Here is a 20,056-nt window from a genome sequence, read left to right on the forward strand (position 1 = left end):
TTCTTTCATCACATTGATATATATCTTACATAGTTGCGCAGAATGAAGCAAAGTGGTACTTCTTGATAAAAATCAATTTTCCCCTTATCCCTCCACCCACCTCTTGGAAACGTGTAGTTGTTTTGTGTGTGGGTTTTTTTCAGCTTGCACACGGTGCGTGCCTGTGTGTGTGTGTGTGTGTGTGTGTGTGTGTGTGTGTGTGTGTGTGTGTGTGTTGCGTACATTTGTATATGTTTGTGTGTGAAAATACTTGCGGGATTCAAATTCTTGCCTGTCTTGCGCCTGCAGGTCATGGCTAGGGTTCCAGTTTGGGTCAAAGATCACAACCTTGTTGGCTCCAGTCATGTTCAGACCCAGTCCTCCAGCTCTGAGGAAAAAACAAACATGTTTATCATCAGATATGGCTGAAAATAAACCTGCATCTGTAAAAATCTGCATGTTAAATAAACATTCAAATTTTCCACAGATTACTAAAAACAACAAAAGCAACAACAACAAAATCTGCCAACAGCCCTGGGGCCTCGGAAAGTGAAACAACTGCTTCATGATAAGATACATGCTTACATGTTCACTGTCTTGAATTAACCTGTTCACTGCCTTCATGACAGATTAACCCGTCATTAGCCTTACCCAAATTTTCCTTCAGCCTTGAAAAGAAATAGCATCATAACTGTTGCCAAACCCAGAAGCAGACTATATTTCAATCATGAATAAACATGAACACTGAACACAGTCCTAATACGGTATATGGCACAATCTGTGGCTCAAACTGTTGATCAACTGCCAGCCCAATTGATGAACGAAGCGGTTTTGTAGTTTTAGTTTCTGAAGAAGGCATCACTGCATTCAGGCAAATCCATATACTCTACACCACATCTGCTAGGCAGACAAAGAAAAAAGATATCTGGTGTCGAATTCCTGAATAATCTCCAGTCATTAAAAAAAGGGAGGTAACCAGGCTCACTTTGTGGACACCAAACAGAGAAAGATGTCAGGGTTGGTGTTGAACTCTCGAACAATCTCCTGGCGCCGACGACCGTTGACCGTGCCGTCGATGCGGCGATAGTCCAAACCTTCGCTCATGACGTGTTGCTCCAGAATGTCCAGCAACTGGGACAATGCCAACACAACAAAGGGGGGTAGTGGTGTGGAGGGGGAGGCTAGTCACGTCTTCAGCACTACAACAAAATGCAACAAAGCGTATGTCATACTTTTCTGTAATGTTTTGGTGTGAACATTATTTATATAAAAAAAAAAAAAGGGAAAAAAAAGAAAGAAAGAAAAAAGATTTTTGTTGGTAGAATTACCATGTCTGCTCATCCACATCTAGACAGGCAGCTCCAACGCATATGTGCCTTTATCTTTATTCTTTCATTTACAATGTTTCATATTTGTAACAGCCAGTTTATATTGATTTTTTTTCTTCTTATTTCAGTGTGATTTCACTGAATACTTCTTCTTCTGCATTCGTGGGCTGCAACTCCCACGTTCACTCGTATATACGTGAGTGGGCTTTTACGTGTATGACCGTTTTTTAACCCGCCATGTAGGCAGCCACACTACGCTTTCGGGGATGTGCATGCTGGGTATGTTCTTGTTTCCATAACCCACCGAACGCTGACATGGATTACAGGATCTTTAACGTGCGTATTTGATCTTCTGCTTACGTATACACACAACGGGGGTTCAGGCACTGGCAGGTCTGCACATATGTTGACCTGGGAGATCGTAAAAATCTCCACCCTTTACCCACCAGGCACCGTCACCGTGATTCGAACCTGGGACTCTCAGATTGAAAGTCCAATGTTTTAACCATTCGGCTATTGCGCCCGTCTCACTGAATACAAATTATGTTCTTTCTATTGAAAAAAAACAAAAAAAACAGAAAAAACAAAACAGTAAAAACTACAGCAATATGTCTGTTCAGAGCCACAACCATATATCTCAGGGCTAGTCATCTCAACAGCACAACAACACAGCATAACAAAACCAGTAACAACTACCGCACAACGTCTGTTCTGAGCCCCAACCATATATCTCGAGTCTAGTCATCTCAACAGCACAAGAACACAGCATAACAAAACCAATGATAACTACGGCACAACATCTGTTCAGAGGAACAACCGCATATCTAGGTGCTGGTATATCTCTTCAGAGTAACAACTAAGCATAACAAAACCAATAACAACTGCAGAACGACGTCTGTTCAGAGGCAAAAACCACGTATCTCCAAAATGACTAACATGAGAAATTGCCGGTTTGAAGTGTTTATGCAGTTGGAGAAACGGTCTTTGTGCTCTGATGGACACAACTTTCATAAAAACAAATCATTTTGTTCAAAATGTATCCATATCATAACCTGTACCTTTCTGAAAGGAAAATTAGCACACCATTCAATCATGACAATTTTGGATGAATTTAGTGATTTTGCTACACAGGAAAATTCCTATGATGACGTGGACGGAAATTCCCCCCCCCCCCCCCCCCCCCCCCTGCAGCACTCAAGCGGTTAACTCCCCTTCCTTCATGCCACAGACTGGCTTCAAGGAGGTGCCTGCTTGTTGAAACTCAGTCAGGACCACCTGCAGTTTCTTTTTCTGTGCACAAATTGCCACCATGACTCCCACACTCATTCTCTCACATCACATACCGTTTCATTTTTTTTTTTTTTTTTTAATACTTTGTGATTTTGTGTCTCTTCATGTACTGCTTTGCCTCATATGTGTCAACGTGATCATAATTACATTGATTCCTTTAATCAATCAATCACTTCATTGTCCGATACAGAGTACAGAAATTTGCCCTTAGGCTCATCGTAAAGAAAATAAAGCCTTATTTTAACTTTTAAAAGTGAAGACATTCATTCTATGATTTAAATCAAAACACTCACACGAACATGGCGGGAGATGGTTGGGGGTGAGGGACGGAGGGGCGTTGTACCATCAACATCATAGTGTACTTGTTAACAATATATATATATATGAAGGTTCGACATACAAATACATTAGTTAATAAGTCTTAATCATGAAATTAAACTTGGTTATAAATACATATATAACAAGGAACCTTTAAAAAATGCACACTCACACAGTCACACACACACATAAGTTTTCTTCTCAATTGTTTCTTATTGGGTAACGCTTGGCATAATCCATGCTTTATTCCCTTCCCGTGATTTTTGTGTTTATGTGCTTATGCTGTGCTGTTTCTTTGAAGAAAAAATGGTTTGAGCAGGACTACCCACTGTGAGGAAGCGGCTCACAGCCACACACAGATATCGTTAACAACAGCTGGGCTTGTTGCTGTTTCAGATCATGTGCCCAGACGCTCCAGTCTTCATCCGGCCACAAGGCTTGTAATGTAGTGCTCCTGACCTTATCCTTTCCTTCTTCACCTCAGGAGAACATTTTCAAACAGAACAACGCACTGCCCTTTTGCTTGGTTGTGGCACATTATATCCGTGCAAACACGCTACCCCCCAAAAAACTGCAAAACATAGAAAAATCAAATATTTGGAGATGTATAGTCGTGGCTCTTAATAGAAGGCAGTTTCAGACAAGTTCGTTTTCGGTGAACGATGCATTAATTTATGTCATGCCATTTTTAAAAAAAATCTTCATACAGCCTCAATATAGGCGCCTATGCATTCATCTGTACTCTTTTCTTTAATGTCCTTCTAATTTAATTTGATTGCAGCTTTTATGTTTTTATTGTTGTCACCTACACCTAGTCTTTCACAATGAAAGACAACATAGAGTTATGTTTGTTTTTTTCTATTTCTTTCTGTAACTAAATGTCAGGGTATTTTCCATTCAAAGAGTTTCCTTTCCTCACAAAAAAATAACAAAAAAACAAAACAAAACAAAAAAAACCTTACTGGTCATTTAATGATTAAAGATCTATGCTGTATCCACATGATTATTTACCTTCTTCTTCTTCTTTTTCTTCTGCGTCGTGGGCTGCAACTCCCACGTTCACTCGCATGTACACGAGTGGGCTTTTACGTGCATGACCGTTTTTTACCCCGCCATGTAGGCAGCCATACTCCATTTCGGGGGTGTGCATGCTGGGTATGATCTTGTTTCCATAACCCACCGAACGCTGACATGGATTACAGGATCTTTAACGTGCGTATTTGATCTTCTGCGTGCGTATACACACGAAGGGGGTTCAGGCACTAGCAGGTCTGCACATATCTTGACCTGGGAGATCGGAAAAATCTCCACCCTTTACCCACCAGGCGCCGTCACCATGATTCGAACCCGGGACCCTCAGATTGAAAGTCCAACGCTTTAACCACTCAGCCATTGCGCCCGTCTATTATTTACCTTCAAAGCAGCACATACACAAACACCAGCATCCATCAATGATCACAACATCAAGAGTAAATTGCGGACACAGACTTTAGTGAGTGGACCTACCCTTGTGGAGTAAGAGAAGATGAGAACCTTGCTGTGGTCTTTTGCAAACACTGACAGCATTCCATGCAAAACCTGCAGCAACAACAAAAACAACACCCAATCAACACTGCTCTGCTCCAAGTCTTAATTATTGCATCTTGCAGAATGACTGACACACACAGACTTTGTGCTGGGGGATGGGAGGGGGGTGAGGGGGGGGGGGCATCAGACTCTGTGTGTGTGTGTGTGTGTGTGTACATGTATGTGTGTGTGTACAAGTGATTGAGGATGAGGGGACGTACATGAGTGAATGAGTGAATGAGTGTGTGTGTGTGTGTGTGTGTGTGTGTGTGTATACAGAATACATTATAACTGCATGCCTTGATGCCTCTTTGAAGCTGAAACCAACATATGTGGTGGTGGCCGAACGGTCAAGAGTGCTGGATTCTTCCCTGACTTTCCTGAGTTTGATCCCTGGTTTGGGCGAACCTGATCAGTTAAGGGTGGAGATTTTTCCTGTCCACCAGGTCAACAGATGCGCAGACCTGCTTGTGCCTGAACACCCTTGCTGTGTATACGTGCGCAGAAGATAAATTACGCAGTTAAAGATCCTGTACACACATGTCAACGTTTGATGAGTTATGGTAATAAGAACATATCCAGCAGGCACACCCCCAAAAACGGAGTATGGCTGCCTACACGACGGGGCAAAACCGGTCATACAGGTAAACACCGACTTGCGTATATGAGTGAATGTAAGACTTGCAGCCCATGAACGCAATAGAAGAAGAAGAAGAAGAAACACAGGCTGGAACAGACTGTTGTATTTTCAGAACATAGACTCAGCCTTTAACCACCTAAATAAGATGTCTACCATTCACAGGAAGTTATGAAATAATGAAAAACCGGAAACACTTAAAACCAAAGTATAAAGTAATTTACATGGAACAAATATTACGACATTCTTCCCCCCACGAAGAAATTGCCATGGCACATAACAACCGAGAACTTTCGATAGTTGAACAGCAAACTGAAGCCGGAACTGACCTTCATCTTGCCGCAGTACTTGGGGTCAGACAGCGTGCGGAAGGCCGCCTCCCGGGCCAGTTCCAGGAACTCTGGGTGATCCCTGAAGGCGACGGCACACAGCCGCCGGGCCTGACGTGCCTGGTCGGGGCTCATCCGCCCGTGGGGGGTGAGGAGGGCGATGTGGTTGGACGCCTTGAGCAGCACGTGCATGAAGGTGAACATCACCGACTTTGGGGAGCGGGCACTCTTCTGCTTCTGCACACAGTACACAGTGTCAACATTTCATAGGGTATGTGTCCCCGAAAATGGAGTATGGCTGCCTACATGGCAGGGTAAAAATGGTCATATGCATAAAAGCCCACTCATGTACGTATGAATGAACGTGGGAGTTGCAGCCCAAGAACGAAGAAGAAGAAGAAGAATAGGGTATGTAGGCCTAACTGTAAACAGCATGTCATTGCGAATGGTTTGTGTACCGCCCCACTTAGAAGCGTTCTCACCACACACATTTCACAGTTTAACTGTCTGCTCCGATCTTGTTCTGACAACTTAATGAATATCATTTCCAAGAACCACTAAAACAACAGCTATTTCTGGCTATTTTCGCGGTCTTTCTTCTCTTCGCGACCAAGTTCACAAATTGATACAGTTTAGGATAGCCTGATTTGACTCGATATGTTGAATGAACTGCGCATTACCAGTGCTGTGAGAATGTAAGAACACAAACACAGCACAAGCTAACCACACAGCACAAAGTCACCACACAGCACACACAAACTCAGCACAGAGCACGCCCAAACTCACCTTGTAACAACAACGACCGAAGGTCAGTCCGCTCCCGCACACGCATTCCTCGTTCAGGCCCAGAACCATCTTCAGGTCAGGGTGAGACAACACCGCTTTGTACACACTGATCTGCAGGGGCACCAGGCGGCAAAACACCACTCTGTCCGCTGTGACACCGGGTGAGCAGCAACTGTCAAAACCATCTTCTTCTCTCCTCTCTCCTCTCCTCTCCCCACCCATCTCCACCACTCTCTCTCCCTCCCTCCCTGTCTCTCACTCCCTCTCCCCCCCCCCTCACCCCCCTCCTCCGTTTTCGTTCTCCCCCTTCACACGCACATGCACACACACACACACACACTGACCAGCACACATATTCTTACACCATTTCATCTTTTGGCGAACCACAACCCTCTTTTTCCACCTCCACCCCCCCCCTCCCCCTCCAGTGTTTAACCATCCCCCCTTCTTTTTTCCTTTGTAAATATTGCTCACCTTTTTCTCTGTCCTTTTTTTTTTTTTTTTCTCTCTCTGATTACTCCTCACAGTTCTTAGTTTTACCTCTGTCTTGGTTTTGCCCTCTCTTTTCTTCTCCATTCTCTATTTTTCTCCCCATGAAGAAGGGCCTAGGGCCCGAAACGTCGGGATACTCTCTTCATAGGACAAGTCACCACCTACAGGTTAGTCTCAACCGTTTTCACGCCCATCTTCACACTGTTTCTTACGCCCTGAACCTAAGCCCCTGACAGCTTGACCAGAATCCATTCAACCCTAGGCAATCTTGATTTCATTTGATTTGATATAGACACTTATACAGCGTCTATCCTTGGTCAGAGGCCAAACTCTAAGCACTTTATAAACTCAGTGTCATTTGCACAACAGGCTGCCTACCTGGGTAGAGCTGGGTAGACTGGCTGCCATTGGGCGCTCATCATTCGTTTCCTCTGACATTCAATAAGATTTCAGGCATGCGCACATACACACTCAGACAGACATGTAATATTTCATGTGGATGACCGTTTTGTTTCTTCACCTCGCCATGTAGGTAGCCATACTCCGTTTTTGGGGGTGTGTGTGCTGGGTATGTTCTTGTTTCCATACCCCACTGAACGCTGACATGGATTACAGGATTTTTAACGTGCATGTTTGATTTTCTGCATGTATACAAACAAAGTGGGTTCAGGCACTAGCAGGTCTGCACATATGTTGACCTGGGAGATCGGAAAGATCTCCACCCTTTACCCACCAGGCGCCCATACTGAGGTTCAAACCCAGGACCCTCAGATTGAAAGTCCAACGCTTTAACCACTCGGCTATTGTGCCCGGCCACATCCCCTGCCATACTGATGGGGGAAAATGAAGAAAATATAGTGAAACTGAGACGGTTTTTTCCTCCAAACTGACACATGGAGACACAGCCAGAAATACTGTAGATGTTAGTTCCTTTTGTTTGCAGTTTGTGTGCATGCAAGAACATGTACACCATTCTAATGGAACAAATCGTTACGTCAGGGGATTGTTTGGGCTCAGGGCTGGATGAGTTAGAGGCATAAGCTGATTGCACATAAAACTCTGCTTTACCGGGACTGTCTGAGTGTGTATGTGTGCATGCCTGAAATCTGATTGAATGACACAGGAAACGAATGATGAGCGCCCAATGGCAGACATCAGTCAGTTCTACCCAGGTAGGCAGCCTGTTGTGCAAATGACCAAGTGTTTGTAAAGCACTTTTAGCTTGGTCTCTGACCGAGGGTAGGCGCTATATAGGTACCCATATCATCATCATCATCTTACAAATGATACAAGGAAGCATCACTTTATCAGGCCAAAATTCAATGTTTCATATTCCACGATCAACACGTCCTGTAACACACGCTTTTCAACAAGAAAAAAGCATACACTCAAAGCCAATGATGTTTCCTGCTTCCTATCAATTTGCGTTCAGGCAAACAGATGCTACAGAGGAACCTAAAATACAAGTAACCTCTACCCAGACTATAGATCTGACAGGTGTGGGTTAATGGAAGGCCAGGTATCTTTTAACTTCCTTTTTTTCTTTTTTCAAACAGCAGATGTGGCGTAGCAAATATAGATCAGTCCACACTTTGACACCTCCTTAAACTGAAACTCGACCTCAACTGCAATTCAATACAGTTCAGAAAAGCTCAGTTTCAATAGGAAGTTGATTAAAACTAGTAAAAACAGTCAACAGTACTGGAGGCAAACACCGTGTGTACGTATGGACAAAAAACAAAAACAATAAAAAGACAATAGAGGCTCTTTTTATAAAGGACGCTGGTAAGCTGGATACACAAGGTGATTAAAGACACATTTCATGTAACAACTGCAAAAAAAAAGTTTACATTTTAAGGGAAACGGATCAGATTTGAATAATAAAAAGTATAGAAGAAACTGCTTTACATCACACACACACACACACACACACACACACACACACACATACATGCACACACACCCCAACAAACACACACACAAAATCACATAAGGCTTACTCTTTACTGGCAGCTGATGAGCTATCAACTTTTTGGTTCTTCTCAGCATCATCTGGCTTCTGACTGTAGCAAACTCTTCTTTCTCTGCACAGTCACAGGTCCACATTGTTTGTAAAATAAAAAAAAATTTTAATTAAAAAAAAAAAAAAAACACCCTCCTACACCCCTCCATTTTTTTTTAACTCCCTCATCTTGCATGCTGCCTTCTGCAGTGGCACCACTTGAAAGGTCCAAAGAGTGTTAATCCTAAGTCCCAAATTCTGTGCCCTTCCATCCATACCCTGCTCCCATGGTGACTTCAGTTTCCATCCTCCTCCACTTCCGTGCTTGGGGTGAGTTCTGTCAAGATCTTCAGTGTCAGGACATTCATGGGGGGACTGTCGTTGGAGGGACATAGTGGCAGTTTCCATTCTGGACAAGACACTCACTCAGTCTGGATCCATGTGTAAGCCATTATTGTCGTCAGTAGGGGGCTTAGTAGGTGGCTCCTAAGTATATCAAATCAGAACAGGCGCTACAGAATACCGTCAAAGTGACTCAGCAGCAGTGCAGGGTCTCCTTTGGTGTGTGGCCTCCTGGTGACCTAACGTCACTGGTTCCCTGTGAACTGCTGATATGGGGACTGCTGGAAATGATGGCCATGTATGGGGAACTCAGAACGAGCAGCATGGGAGTGATGCCACTGATATGGTGCAAATAATGGGGCAGGGGAAAAAAAAAAATGAAGAAAAAGAAAGTTTTTAATCCTTTCATCCTTTTGGTGTGTGGAGGAATCAATAACAATATGTACATGTTCGATCACAACTTCAATGTGTCAAATGAAACGATCGTGAAAACACACCAAATACAAACAGTACACAGCACATTCCAGGCTCTTTCTGCCACAGTACAAACGCCAGCAAACAACAGGGAGTGGCATCACCAGTCAGCCGTGATCACCATTCCATACCATGTGAAAGCCATGTGACCACTGCATTTCACTAACCACAAAGTGCTTTGAATTGTAAGGCCCATCCTCCAGACTTTAAACAAATTCTGATTTTAACCAAAACATGTGGTGCAGCATAGTTAAAGGCGCAATCTAAAATGGTAAGAAGTCGAGCATTGATGGGTCAATTGCTGTCACTACTACACCCATGTCATAAGCAATAACAAAGAACTGACATTCTAGTAGAGCCATGCAAACAGATGTCAAAGCCCTGACGTACTAACACACCCATATCAAAGAGATGTCAAAGCCCTGATGTGCTAACACACCCATATCAAAGAGATGTCAAAGCCCTGACATGCTAACACACCCATATCAAAGCCCTGACATGCTAACACACCCATATCAAAGAGATGTCAAAGCCCTGACATGCTAACACACCCATATCAAAGCCCTGACATGCTAACACACCCATATCAAAGAGATGTCAAAGCCCTGATGTGCTAACACACCCATATCAAAGAGATGTCAAAGCCCTGACATGCTAACACACCCATATCAAAGAGATGTCAAAGCCCTGACGTGCTAACACACCTATACCAAAGAGATGTCAAAGCCCTGACATGCTAACACACCCATACCAAAGAGATGTCAAAGCCCTGACGTGCTAACACACCCATATCAAAGAGATGTCAAAGCCCTGATGTGCTAACACACCCATATCAAAGCCCTGATGTGCTAACACACCCATATCAAAGAGATGTCAAAGCCCTGATGTGCTAACACACCCATATCAAAGCCCTGATGTGCTAACACACCCATATCAAAGAGATGTCAAAGCCCTGATGTGCTAACACACCCATATCAAAGAGATGTCAAAGCCCTGACATGCTAACACACCCGGACGTTATCACCATAACTCTCTTTACATGTTGCATCATCTGCTTTCACGTCTGCTTACATCAATCTTTTGAATCCATCCTGTCCATACTCTGTCTAGCGGACAGAAAAGTCAAACATTCTTCTTTGAAGGTCTGAAATTAATGGGGAATGCCTTGCACGTTTTTTACTCACTCCTTCTGGCCACTGCAAGCTCCCTCTTGGTTGCGTCTCGCTTCTGCCCCAGCTCAATGGGGCGGACAAAGTCCTCTTCAAAGTCCTCTGCACTGCCCAGAACGTTGGGCTGTGCCCTGGAACAGAGGAACAAATCAAATCAAATCAAATCAAAAACACTTTATTAATCCACATGGAAATTAAGTTGTGCAATCACAGGCTCGTTGTAAACACTGGCATAAAATCATGCGCAGCGTAAGAGATTAAAACTAGTCAAATAAGAATTCCCAATACCTGACGATATACTAACCCCCCCACACACATACTCATGTTAAGACAATAGGGTATTGCACAACAATATTAACAAATGAAAACATCCAACAAAAAAGGGTATAGATTACTAAAAATGACGTGCGCACACACGCACACACACACACACACACATGCACACACACACACACACACACAAATTAAGACCATAAGGTATTGTACAACAATACATAAATAAAAACATCAAGGGAATAAATCGTATATATAAGTAAAATGCACACACACACACACACACACACACACACACACACACACACACACATACACACACACACGCACACACACACACACACACATACAACGTATGCATGCACATAACATATGTCACCCCAATAAAATCAGAACATTAAGATACATGAAATCCAAGTAAAATAAGAAAATATTTAAAAATCACAGGTAACAGATGTAGGTAAAAATTTATAAAAGAAAAAAATCTTTAGCTGTTAGCTATCTGGAATCTCGATGACAATCATGACAACTGTAAAACATCAAGAAGGTGAAAGCCATTAACCAAAACCAAATCAAAGGTGTACAGAATATGCAACAGAAAGTTGGAAAACAAAAAAACAAAAAAAAAAACAACCAAAGGAACATGTGACAAGAAAACAAAACACGGCACACCAAGTGATTAATAATGGCATTGTACAGAGTTTACTTTATGGCTCAGTATGCATACACAGATACATGATGAATACAATGGACATCAAATTTATATATATATATATATCTGTCTCTCTCACACAACCACACCTACACACACACACACACACACACACACACACACACACACACACACACACACACACACACTGACAAACAGACGCAGACAATCAAACTTACAAACACTCAAACTTACAAACACACAAACTTACAAAACACACAAACAAAAAAAAAGCACCCTCTCCTCTGTCTTACTTGAAACACAAGATCAACACCATTTCTTTCCCCACTCCCTTTTCATTCCAAACAGAAAAGAAAAGAAAAAAAGGAAAGGAACACAAACTCCCATACCAGTCCAGAATACACCACAGTTCTGACATGCTGTTTTGCAGGGCGGTGCCAGTCAATCCGTAACGACGACGACACTTCAGCTTCCTCAAGGCTTTAGTCGTCTGAGCTTTTAAACCCTGAACAAGGGCAGTCCTATTAATCAAATGTTGCTTCGCTGCTCAAAGTCATCAAAAGAAAAGAAAAAAAAAGGTAGGAGCATTAACTAAACGTTGCTACAAAAACACACGAAAAAGGCATAAACTTGGCGCTGCAATGTTTCACAATGTGTAATGTAGTAGCGAAGTGTTTATCATGTATGCAACTTAATTTTTTCTTCACCTTGAAAAACTGTGAGTGCATGTGTCAGCGTGTGTGTGTGTGTGTGTGTGTGTGTGTGTGTGTGTGTGAACTGTATCCATTGGTACAGAAATGAAGTGTATGATGACAGAAAATTTGCACCTGGAAGCTGGTTTTATCTTCACCATCTAGAGAAAACTGGATTTTAAAAAAAAAGTTTTCATATTCCTCACACACACACACACACAAGTTACAAGTTTCAAGTTTTAATTATCTTTTCACTCCTACTGGAGTATAGAGGATAACTGCAAAATAATGTTTTCATGCCCAGAACAAACATTTCCAAATACACAACAATGTCACATAAAAGTTGAGAAATCACAAATGTCTTTTAACTCCAAAAGTGTAGCTGGGCAACATTTGCAAATCTAATCATCTCATGCACACACACACACACACACACACACACACACACAACACACACACACACACACACACACACAGAAATATGCACAAACACTTTCACACAAATCAGTCATGAACATTATACACTTACCTTTATTCTGTGAACTTCATCAACGATAACTGCATCCCATTTCACTTTATTCAAGGCATCCTGCAAAAAAAAAAAAAAAAAAAAAAAAACACAAAAAATTTTAAATAAATAAGAAAAAAAAGAAATGATGTCAAACTGACATACATACACAACATGTGGAGTGTTGGCCTAGAGGTAACACATCCACCTAGGAAGCGAGAGAACCTGAACGCACTGGTTTGAATCCCATAGTCGCAAGTATTTTCTCCCCCTCCACTAGACCTTGAGTGGTGATCTCGATGCTAGTTATTCGGATGAGACGATAAACCGAGGTCCCGTGTGCAGCATGCACTTAGCGCACATAAAAGAACCCGCGGCAACAAAAGGGTTGTCCCTGGCAAAATTCTGAAGAAAAAATCCACTTCGATAGGAAAAACAAATAAAACTGCAGGCAGAGAAAAACAAAAAAATGGGTGGCACTCTTGGTGTAGCGATGGGCTCTCCCTGGGGAGAGCAGCCCGATTTCACACAGAGCAATCTGTTGTGACAAAAAGAGTAATACAATACAACTACACACATACACATATCTACACACAAATGTACAAACACACACAATCACACACACACACAATCAAACACACATGCTCACACACACACACACACACACGCCCATACACACACGCCCACACACACACAAACACGCCCATACACACACAAACACCACACACACACACACACACACACACACAAAACTCACAACATTGTCCCGACAGGTCTCAAAAGTGGTGACCACCACCTCCACCTTCCCCCGGCCAACGTCAGTAAGACAGGACGCCTTGTCCGCACCATGGTACTTTCTGCACACCACAAACAGTGTTGTTACTGACACAGTTTCAGTTTCAATATCTCAAGGAGGCGTCACTGCGTTTGGACAAATCCATATACGCTACTCCACATCTGCTGGGCAAATGCCTGGCCGGCAGCATAACCCAACACGATAAGTCAGGCCTTGAGTGCATGCTTATATATTTTTGTGCATCTATTGGAGTGGATTTCTTCAACAGAATTTTGCCGGAGGACAACACTCTCTCATTGCCATGGGTTCTTTTCCAGTGCGCCAAGTGTGCTAGGCAGATGTCTGACCTCGGTGCAGCATAACACATCACGCTTGGTCAGGCCTTGAGCGCATGCATATATATCTTTGTGCACTGATCCCAGTGGATTTCTTCACCAGAATTTTGCCAGCGGGCAACACTCTCTCTCATTGCCATTGGGTTCTTTTTCAGTGCGTCAAGTGCATGCTGCACACGGTACCTCGGTTTATCGTCTCATCCGAACGAAACAGACGCTACAGTTTGATTTTCCAGTCAAACTTGGGAGACAGGGTGAGAACAGGATTCAAACCCACACCCTCACGGACTTTCTATACTGGCAGCTGAGTGCCTTCACCATTCTGCTGCCTTTCTCACTTGTGACTGACACAACTGACGGGTGCAATAGCTGAATGGTTAAAGCACTGGACTTTCAATCTGAGGGTCCTGGGTTCGAATCTCAGTGCACCTGGTGGGTAAAGGGTAGAGATTTTTACGATCTCCCAGGTCAACATATGTGCAGACCTGTTAGTGCCTGAACCCCCTTCGTGTGTATGCGTATGCAGAAGATCAAATACGCATGTTAAAGATCCTGTAATCCATGTCTGAAATCTGACTGAATGACACAGGAAACGAATGATGAGCGCCCAATGGCAGCCGTCAGTTGGCTCTACCCAGGTAGGCAGCCTGTGGTGCAGATGTCCCCGTGTATGTAAAGCGCTTAGAGCTTGGTCTCTGACCAAGGATAGGCGCTATATAAGTATCCACATCAATCAAAAAAAACCAGACAACAACACAAAGACACGCTGCTTCTTTCTTCTTCTTCTTCTGCATTTGTGGGCTGCAACTCCCAAATTCATTTATACATGCATGACAGTTTAAATCTTCCCCCCGCCAGCATCAACAAGACAGGACGCTTTGTCCACCCCATGGTACTCCACAATACCCACCACCAAATGCTTACATGGATTACAGGATCTTTAACATGCAAATTTTGATATTCTGCATGCACACACACACAAGAGTGCTTGCTGGTGGACTATGTCCCTGGTGAGTCAAAAGTCAATATGTGAAGAAAAAAAAGTAACAGGTATGAACGACACGGGGTACGACAATACAATCTAGGCCTAACCCAGCAGTTTTCAGTTTCTCAAGGAGGTGTCACTGCATTCAGACAAATCCATACACGCTTCACCACATCTGCTGGGCAGATACCTGCTTATCAGCAAAAACCAATGCTCTTAGGCCTGGAGTACATGAATACATATCTTTGTGTACCTATCAAAGTGGATTTCTTCAACAGTATTTTGCCAGAGGACAACACTTACTTTGCCATGGATTCTTTTTTCAGTGCGCCAAGTGCATGCTGCACACGGGAGCTTGATTCAACATCTCATCCGAATGACTAAAACTCAGGGCAGCAAAAAGGGCAAAGAATCGTACAGATAGTATAAAAGTATATTGCCCATTGTCATATAAGGAAATAAGCAATATACTAGAAAGAGACTTTTATGGGTGCTTGAATTCAAGTCTAAAACCTCATCAGCTGACTCTCTCAGACTTTGTCCGATTCACAGACCAATTCTGAGTTTAGCTCTCAGACTATTATCAAATTCATTATGGACCAAGTATTGTTCTAATGTCAAGTGCATATGCTTTAATAACCTGACAATTGAGCATATAATTTTTGACTGTAGCTTGATGAAGCCTTATGTACACGAAAGTGTGTCTTCACAAGTGACTGAGAACGATGATGTTTTTGACTTTTTGCATTCATTATCAGTTGTTTCGCTTGTCAGTTTAACGACTTCTCTTTTACCAAGTCCTTTAAGTAATTTCCTGCAATTGTATTTTGAAATTTTTTTCAAATTTCACCCTCATTTCAGCCTCATTTGCCCAGTTTCCCCCAACCCTCCATTCATTCACATCTCCCGCCCCTTCTAACCGATAATACTCAAATGTATTCATATATACTTTAACAAAATGTCTTCAATCACCGATATGTGTGACGGGACATAAAACAAAATTCCTCCTCCTCAGTTTGATGTTCCAGTCAAACGTAGGAAAAAAGGGCAAGGCCGGAATTCAAGGGTCCCAGACCCTCACAGAAACTGTACTGCCAGAGAAACGTCTCAGCCATTCTTAGCCAGCTTCTCACTTTGTAATACAGCTTCTCACTTTGTTATACATATGTGAACAAAGGGTTTTAAGTTATGAACAACCCAAGGCACACAAACTGCAAGGCTGGTCAAGAGAGCAGACTGGCTGACAGACTTGCGTCTCCTGTCCACAGACTCAACAGTCAAAGCTGTCACCAACACTTTTCACAGCAGAGTTTTTACTGTTTGCTTGCACCGAGCATGCACACATACACATGCACACAAGCACGCACACAAGCACACACACACTGGGATTTTACATATATTGTTACATTGGGATGCTATATACGAGATATTCTGTTCTTACAAATGATTGTATACTAATTACTCAGCCACTGATAACCCCTCATTTTGGCCAAAGATGCAGGCAAGAGTTGGGTCCTTTGAACACTGATGATGATGATGATATATATATATAATGGTGTAAACACGCATCAAATGTTAGAGAACCAGAAAAAAAAAATGTCCATCTGTAGGGATTTACAGACATTAATATACTTTTTTTTCTTTCTTTTTTTTTTTTTGACGTTGATTTTGAGAAAGAAAGAAAATGGGAAACATAAGAGGATGGAGGACCCATAAAAAGAAAAAAAAAGAATGAAAATGGGAAAAAATAAGAGGACGGAGGACCCATTGAAGAAAAACAACAAGTGTAAGGCAGTGGCGGCCCCACCTGACAGTGAAGTAGGCCCACGTCTCCAGCTCCTCCAGCCAGTTGTACAGCACGCTGCCTGGTCCAATGATCAGCACCGGACCGCTGGGCCCCTTCTCACCCACGTCTGGTGTGTCGGACATCTGCTGGGTGACACGTCACCACACACACACACACATGACACAAGACACACACACACACACATACACACACGTACACGTACATATCACTGATAGTGAAAAGACGCTAAACTAAAGAACGAACGAACATGCACACGCATGCACATACCACGCACATACCACACACACACACACAAACACACAAATCATACGTACATGCACACACACACACACACACACACACACCATGCACACACACACACACACACACACACACTGCATGCTCACACACATACCACACACACGCACACATGCACATACCTTACACACACACACACACACACACACCATGCACACACACACACACACACACATACACACACACACACACACACACATTGCATGTTCACACACATACCACACACGCACACACATGCACATACCTTACACACACATACACTCACACACACACATTCACACCCACACTCTCACACACAATTAACTCACTCACATGAGTGAACAGTAACTTTTTCCTTTCCTGGAAGGTTTCCCCACCCTATATCCTCGTTTATTATCACTTATAAAGAAAGAACATCACTATACACTCTGTCAGGTTTATTCTTGTCAGAATTTATCATTGTATTTTCTGTTGCTGATTTTTTTTTGTCTGTTTGCTACACTGATTAGGATCATGATACATACCATACTCAGTGTTCTGGACAATGCAGCCTTGCTACTTGATGTTTTTTTGGGGAAAAATAAAATTAATGTTTTCAACTTGCCTCTCTAGCTCTCTCTTTTCTTGTACTTCTATTTCTTGATATCATTCCTTCTGCCTCTACCAACCCCCCCCCCCCCCCCCCCCCCCCCCCCCCCCCCCTCAATTTCAGTGACTGCTACAATACTAGATAAAGAGTCGAGTGGTTATAGACATCCATTGAAAGGCATAAATGTTTTGTTTGCTTTTTTTGTCCTTTGAAAAGCATAAATGTTTCTGCGTCTACACTTTTCCATTCATGGCAATAATCTAGATTCATCACAAATCAGCTACAAAACTAAACACACACACACACACACACACATACACACACACACACACACACACATACACATACACACACAACCACACATGTAGAGAACATACACGCATATGGTTATGCACAGACACAAAAGAAAATATGTGTGCATGTGCATACATTTGTGTGTATATATATGTGCAAACTGTGTGTGTGTCCTCTCCCAGGTGAGGCCACACTTCACTCTGTACACACCTGTTGTTTGATGTTAACGTTTCCCTCTATATGCCTATGTCTCCCCTTTTAATGTTTTATTTTTTCCAGTGCTATCTTTCCCCACCACACACACACATGCGCACACACACGCGCGCACACACACATACACACACACCATTCTTCACCCTCTGCCCAAATACTGTTCCCACCACCATGCCCCACCAACCACCACCCCCTTTTTTTTTTCTTTTTTTTCCCCCCCGTCTAATATCACTTAAAGTGGAAAACGGTAAACTGAAGACTACAACTACACATACGTGCTTGAATTCAAGTCTAAAACCTTATCAGTTGACTCTTTCAGACTTTGGTCCGATTCGCAGACAAATTCTGAGTTTAGCTCTCAGACTATTATCAAATTCATTACAGACCAAGTATTGTTCTAATGTCAAGTGCATATGCTTCAGTAACCTGACAATTGAGCATATAATTTTTGACTGTAGCTTGATGAAGCCTTTTGTACACTAATGTGTCTTCACAAGTGACTGAGAACGTTGATGTTTTTGACTTTTTGCATTCATTATCAGTTGTTTCGCTTGTCAGTTTAATGACTTCTCTTTTACCAAGTCCTTTAAGTAATTTCCTGTAACTGTATTTAGATTTTTCTTTTTCTTTTTTTCAATTTCACCCACATTTCACCCTCATTTGCCCAGTTTCCCCCAACCCTCCATTCATTCACATCTCCCACCCATTCTAACCGATAATACTCAAATGTATTCAGAAATACTTCAACAAAATGTCTTCAATCACCGATATGTGTGACGGGACATTAAACAAAATTCCTCCTCCTACACACCAGTCGAATGAAGCGTGGCTTTTGTCGCAACACGTCCTGCCTGTTGCCCTGTTTCCCCATCAAGGCACACAAGAATCCAATCACCTGAAAGCAGCAACAGTCTTTTTTCATAAACAGTGGATGTGGAGTGATGACCTAGAGGTAACGCGTCTGCCTAGGAAACGAGAGAATCTGAGCTCACTGGTTTGAATCCTATAGTCGCCAGTATTTTCTCCCCCTCTGCTAGACCTAGAATAGTGGTCTGGAAGCTAGTCATTAGAATGAGATGATAAACCGAGGCCCCGTGTGAAGGATGCACTTCGCGCATGTAAAAGAACCCATAGCAACAAAAGGGTTGTCTCTATAGAAAAATCCACTTTAATAGAAAAACTAATAAAATTGCAAGCAGAAAAAAAATACCAAAAAATGGGTGGCACTGTCAGTGTAGCGACACGCTCTCCCAAATTTCACACTAAGAAATCTGTTGTTACAAAAAAAAGAGAAATACAATACAATGATACAATACAACAGTGTAGCAAATAAAGGTTATGTCACATGGTAGACATGCTTTATGAACTCAATGATAATCAGCTGGATGAAAGTAACAACAACAACAACAACAAAAAAAACCAGCATGATGAAAACTGACTGGATTGGGGGAAAAAAAAAAAGAAAAAAAAAGCAGTATGAAAAAAATTAGCAGAATGAAAGTATCGCCCGACCTGTAAAAAAAACAACAACAGCATGATGATAATTCACTAAATGAAAGAGACAAAAAAAACCAAAAAAACCCCAAAAAAACTTAGCATGATAATAATCTGAACAAAATGAAGGCCATTTTTGTTGTGACAAAAATTAGTAATACAATACAATACAATATCAATACAATAATACAACACATTATGTGTAATAAAGTAGAAACATTATACAAAAAAGACAAGGGTTTTGGGTTTTTTTTTTCAGCTGCTGATTCTTACCTGCACTGTTTTGCCCAGCCCCATATCATCCCCCAAGATAGCCCCACGATTGTGCTGGTAGTGCGAGTACAGGAACTGCACGCCCTCTCTCTGGTAGTCACGCAGGTACTGATTCAGGGGCGCAGGTATCTGTTCA

The 20,056-nt window shown here is 42.4% G+C and overlaps 1 protein-coding gene across 4 annotated transcripts in view; it reads right to left on the bottom strand.

Annotated features, from left to right (window-relative positions):
- LOC143294538 (uncharacterized) overlaps positions 1 to 20,056 on the bottom strand; it is a 49,710-nt gene that overhangs the window by 18,620 nt on the left and 11,034 nt on the right. For 2 of the 4 annotated variants that reach the window (XM_076605913.1, XM_076605911.1), the window contains exons 8-20: positions 19,921 to 20,049; positions 18,965 to 19,048; positions 16,782 to 16,906; positions 13,616 to 13,715; positions 12,880 to 12,939; positions 12,048 to 12,163; positions 10,728 to 10,843; positions 8,726 to 8,809; positions 6,234 to 6,382; positions 5,448 to 5,684; positions 4,422 to 4,493; positions 965 to 1,110; positions 272 to 367 (exon numbers count right to left, since the gene is read on the bottom strand). In XM_076605913.1, coding sequence (XP_076462028.1) covers positions 272 to 367; positions 965 to 1,110; positions 4,422 to 4,493; positions 5,448 to 5,684; positions 6,234 to 6,382; positions 8,726 to 8,809; positions 10,728 to 10,843; positions 12,048 to 12,163; positions 12,880 to 12,939; positions 13,616 to 13,715; positions 16,782 to 16,906; positions 18,965 to 19,048; positions 19,921 to 20,049 — 1,514 coding nt within the window. The remainder of the gene's footprint in view (positions 1 to 271; positions 368 to 964; positions 1,111 to 4,421; positions 4,494 to 5,447; positions 5,685 to 6,233; positions 6,383 to 8,725; positions 8,810 to 10,727; positions 10,844 to 12,047; positions 12,164 to 12,879; positions 12,940 to 13,615; positions 13,716 to 16,781; positions 16,907 to 18,964; positions 19,049 to 19,920; positions 20,050 to 20,056) is intronic. The other 2 variants (XM_076605912.1, XM_076605914.1) reach the window with 2 other exon arrangements.

Source organism: Babylonia areolata, chromosome 20 (genome assembly GCF_041734735.1).
Source record: "Babylonia areolata isolate BAREFJ2019XMU chromosome 20, ASM4173473v1, whole genome shotgun sequence".
Taxonomy (NCBI): domain Eukaryota; kingdom Metazoa; phylum Mollusca; class Gastropoda; order Neogastropoda; family Buccinidae; genus Babylonia; species Babylonia areolata.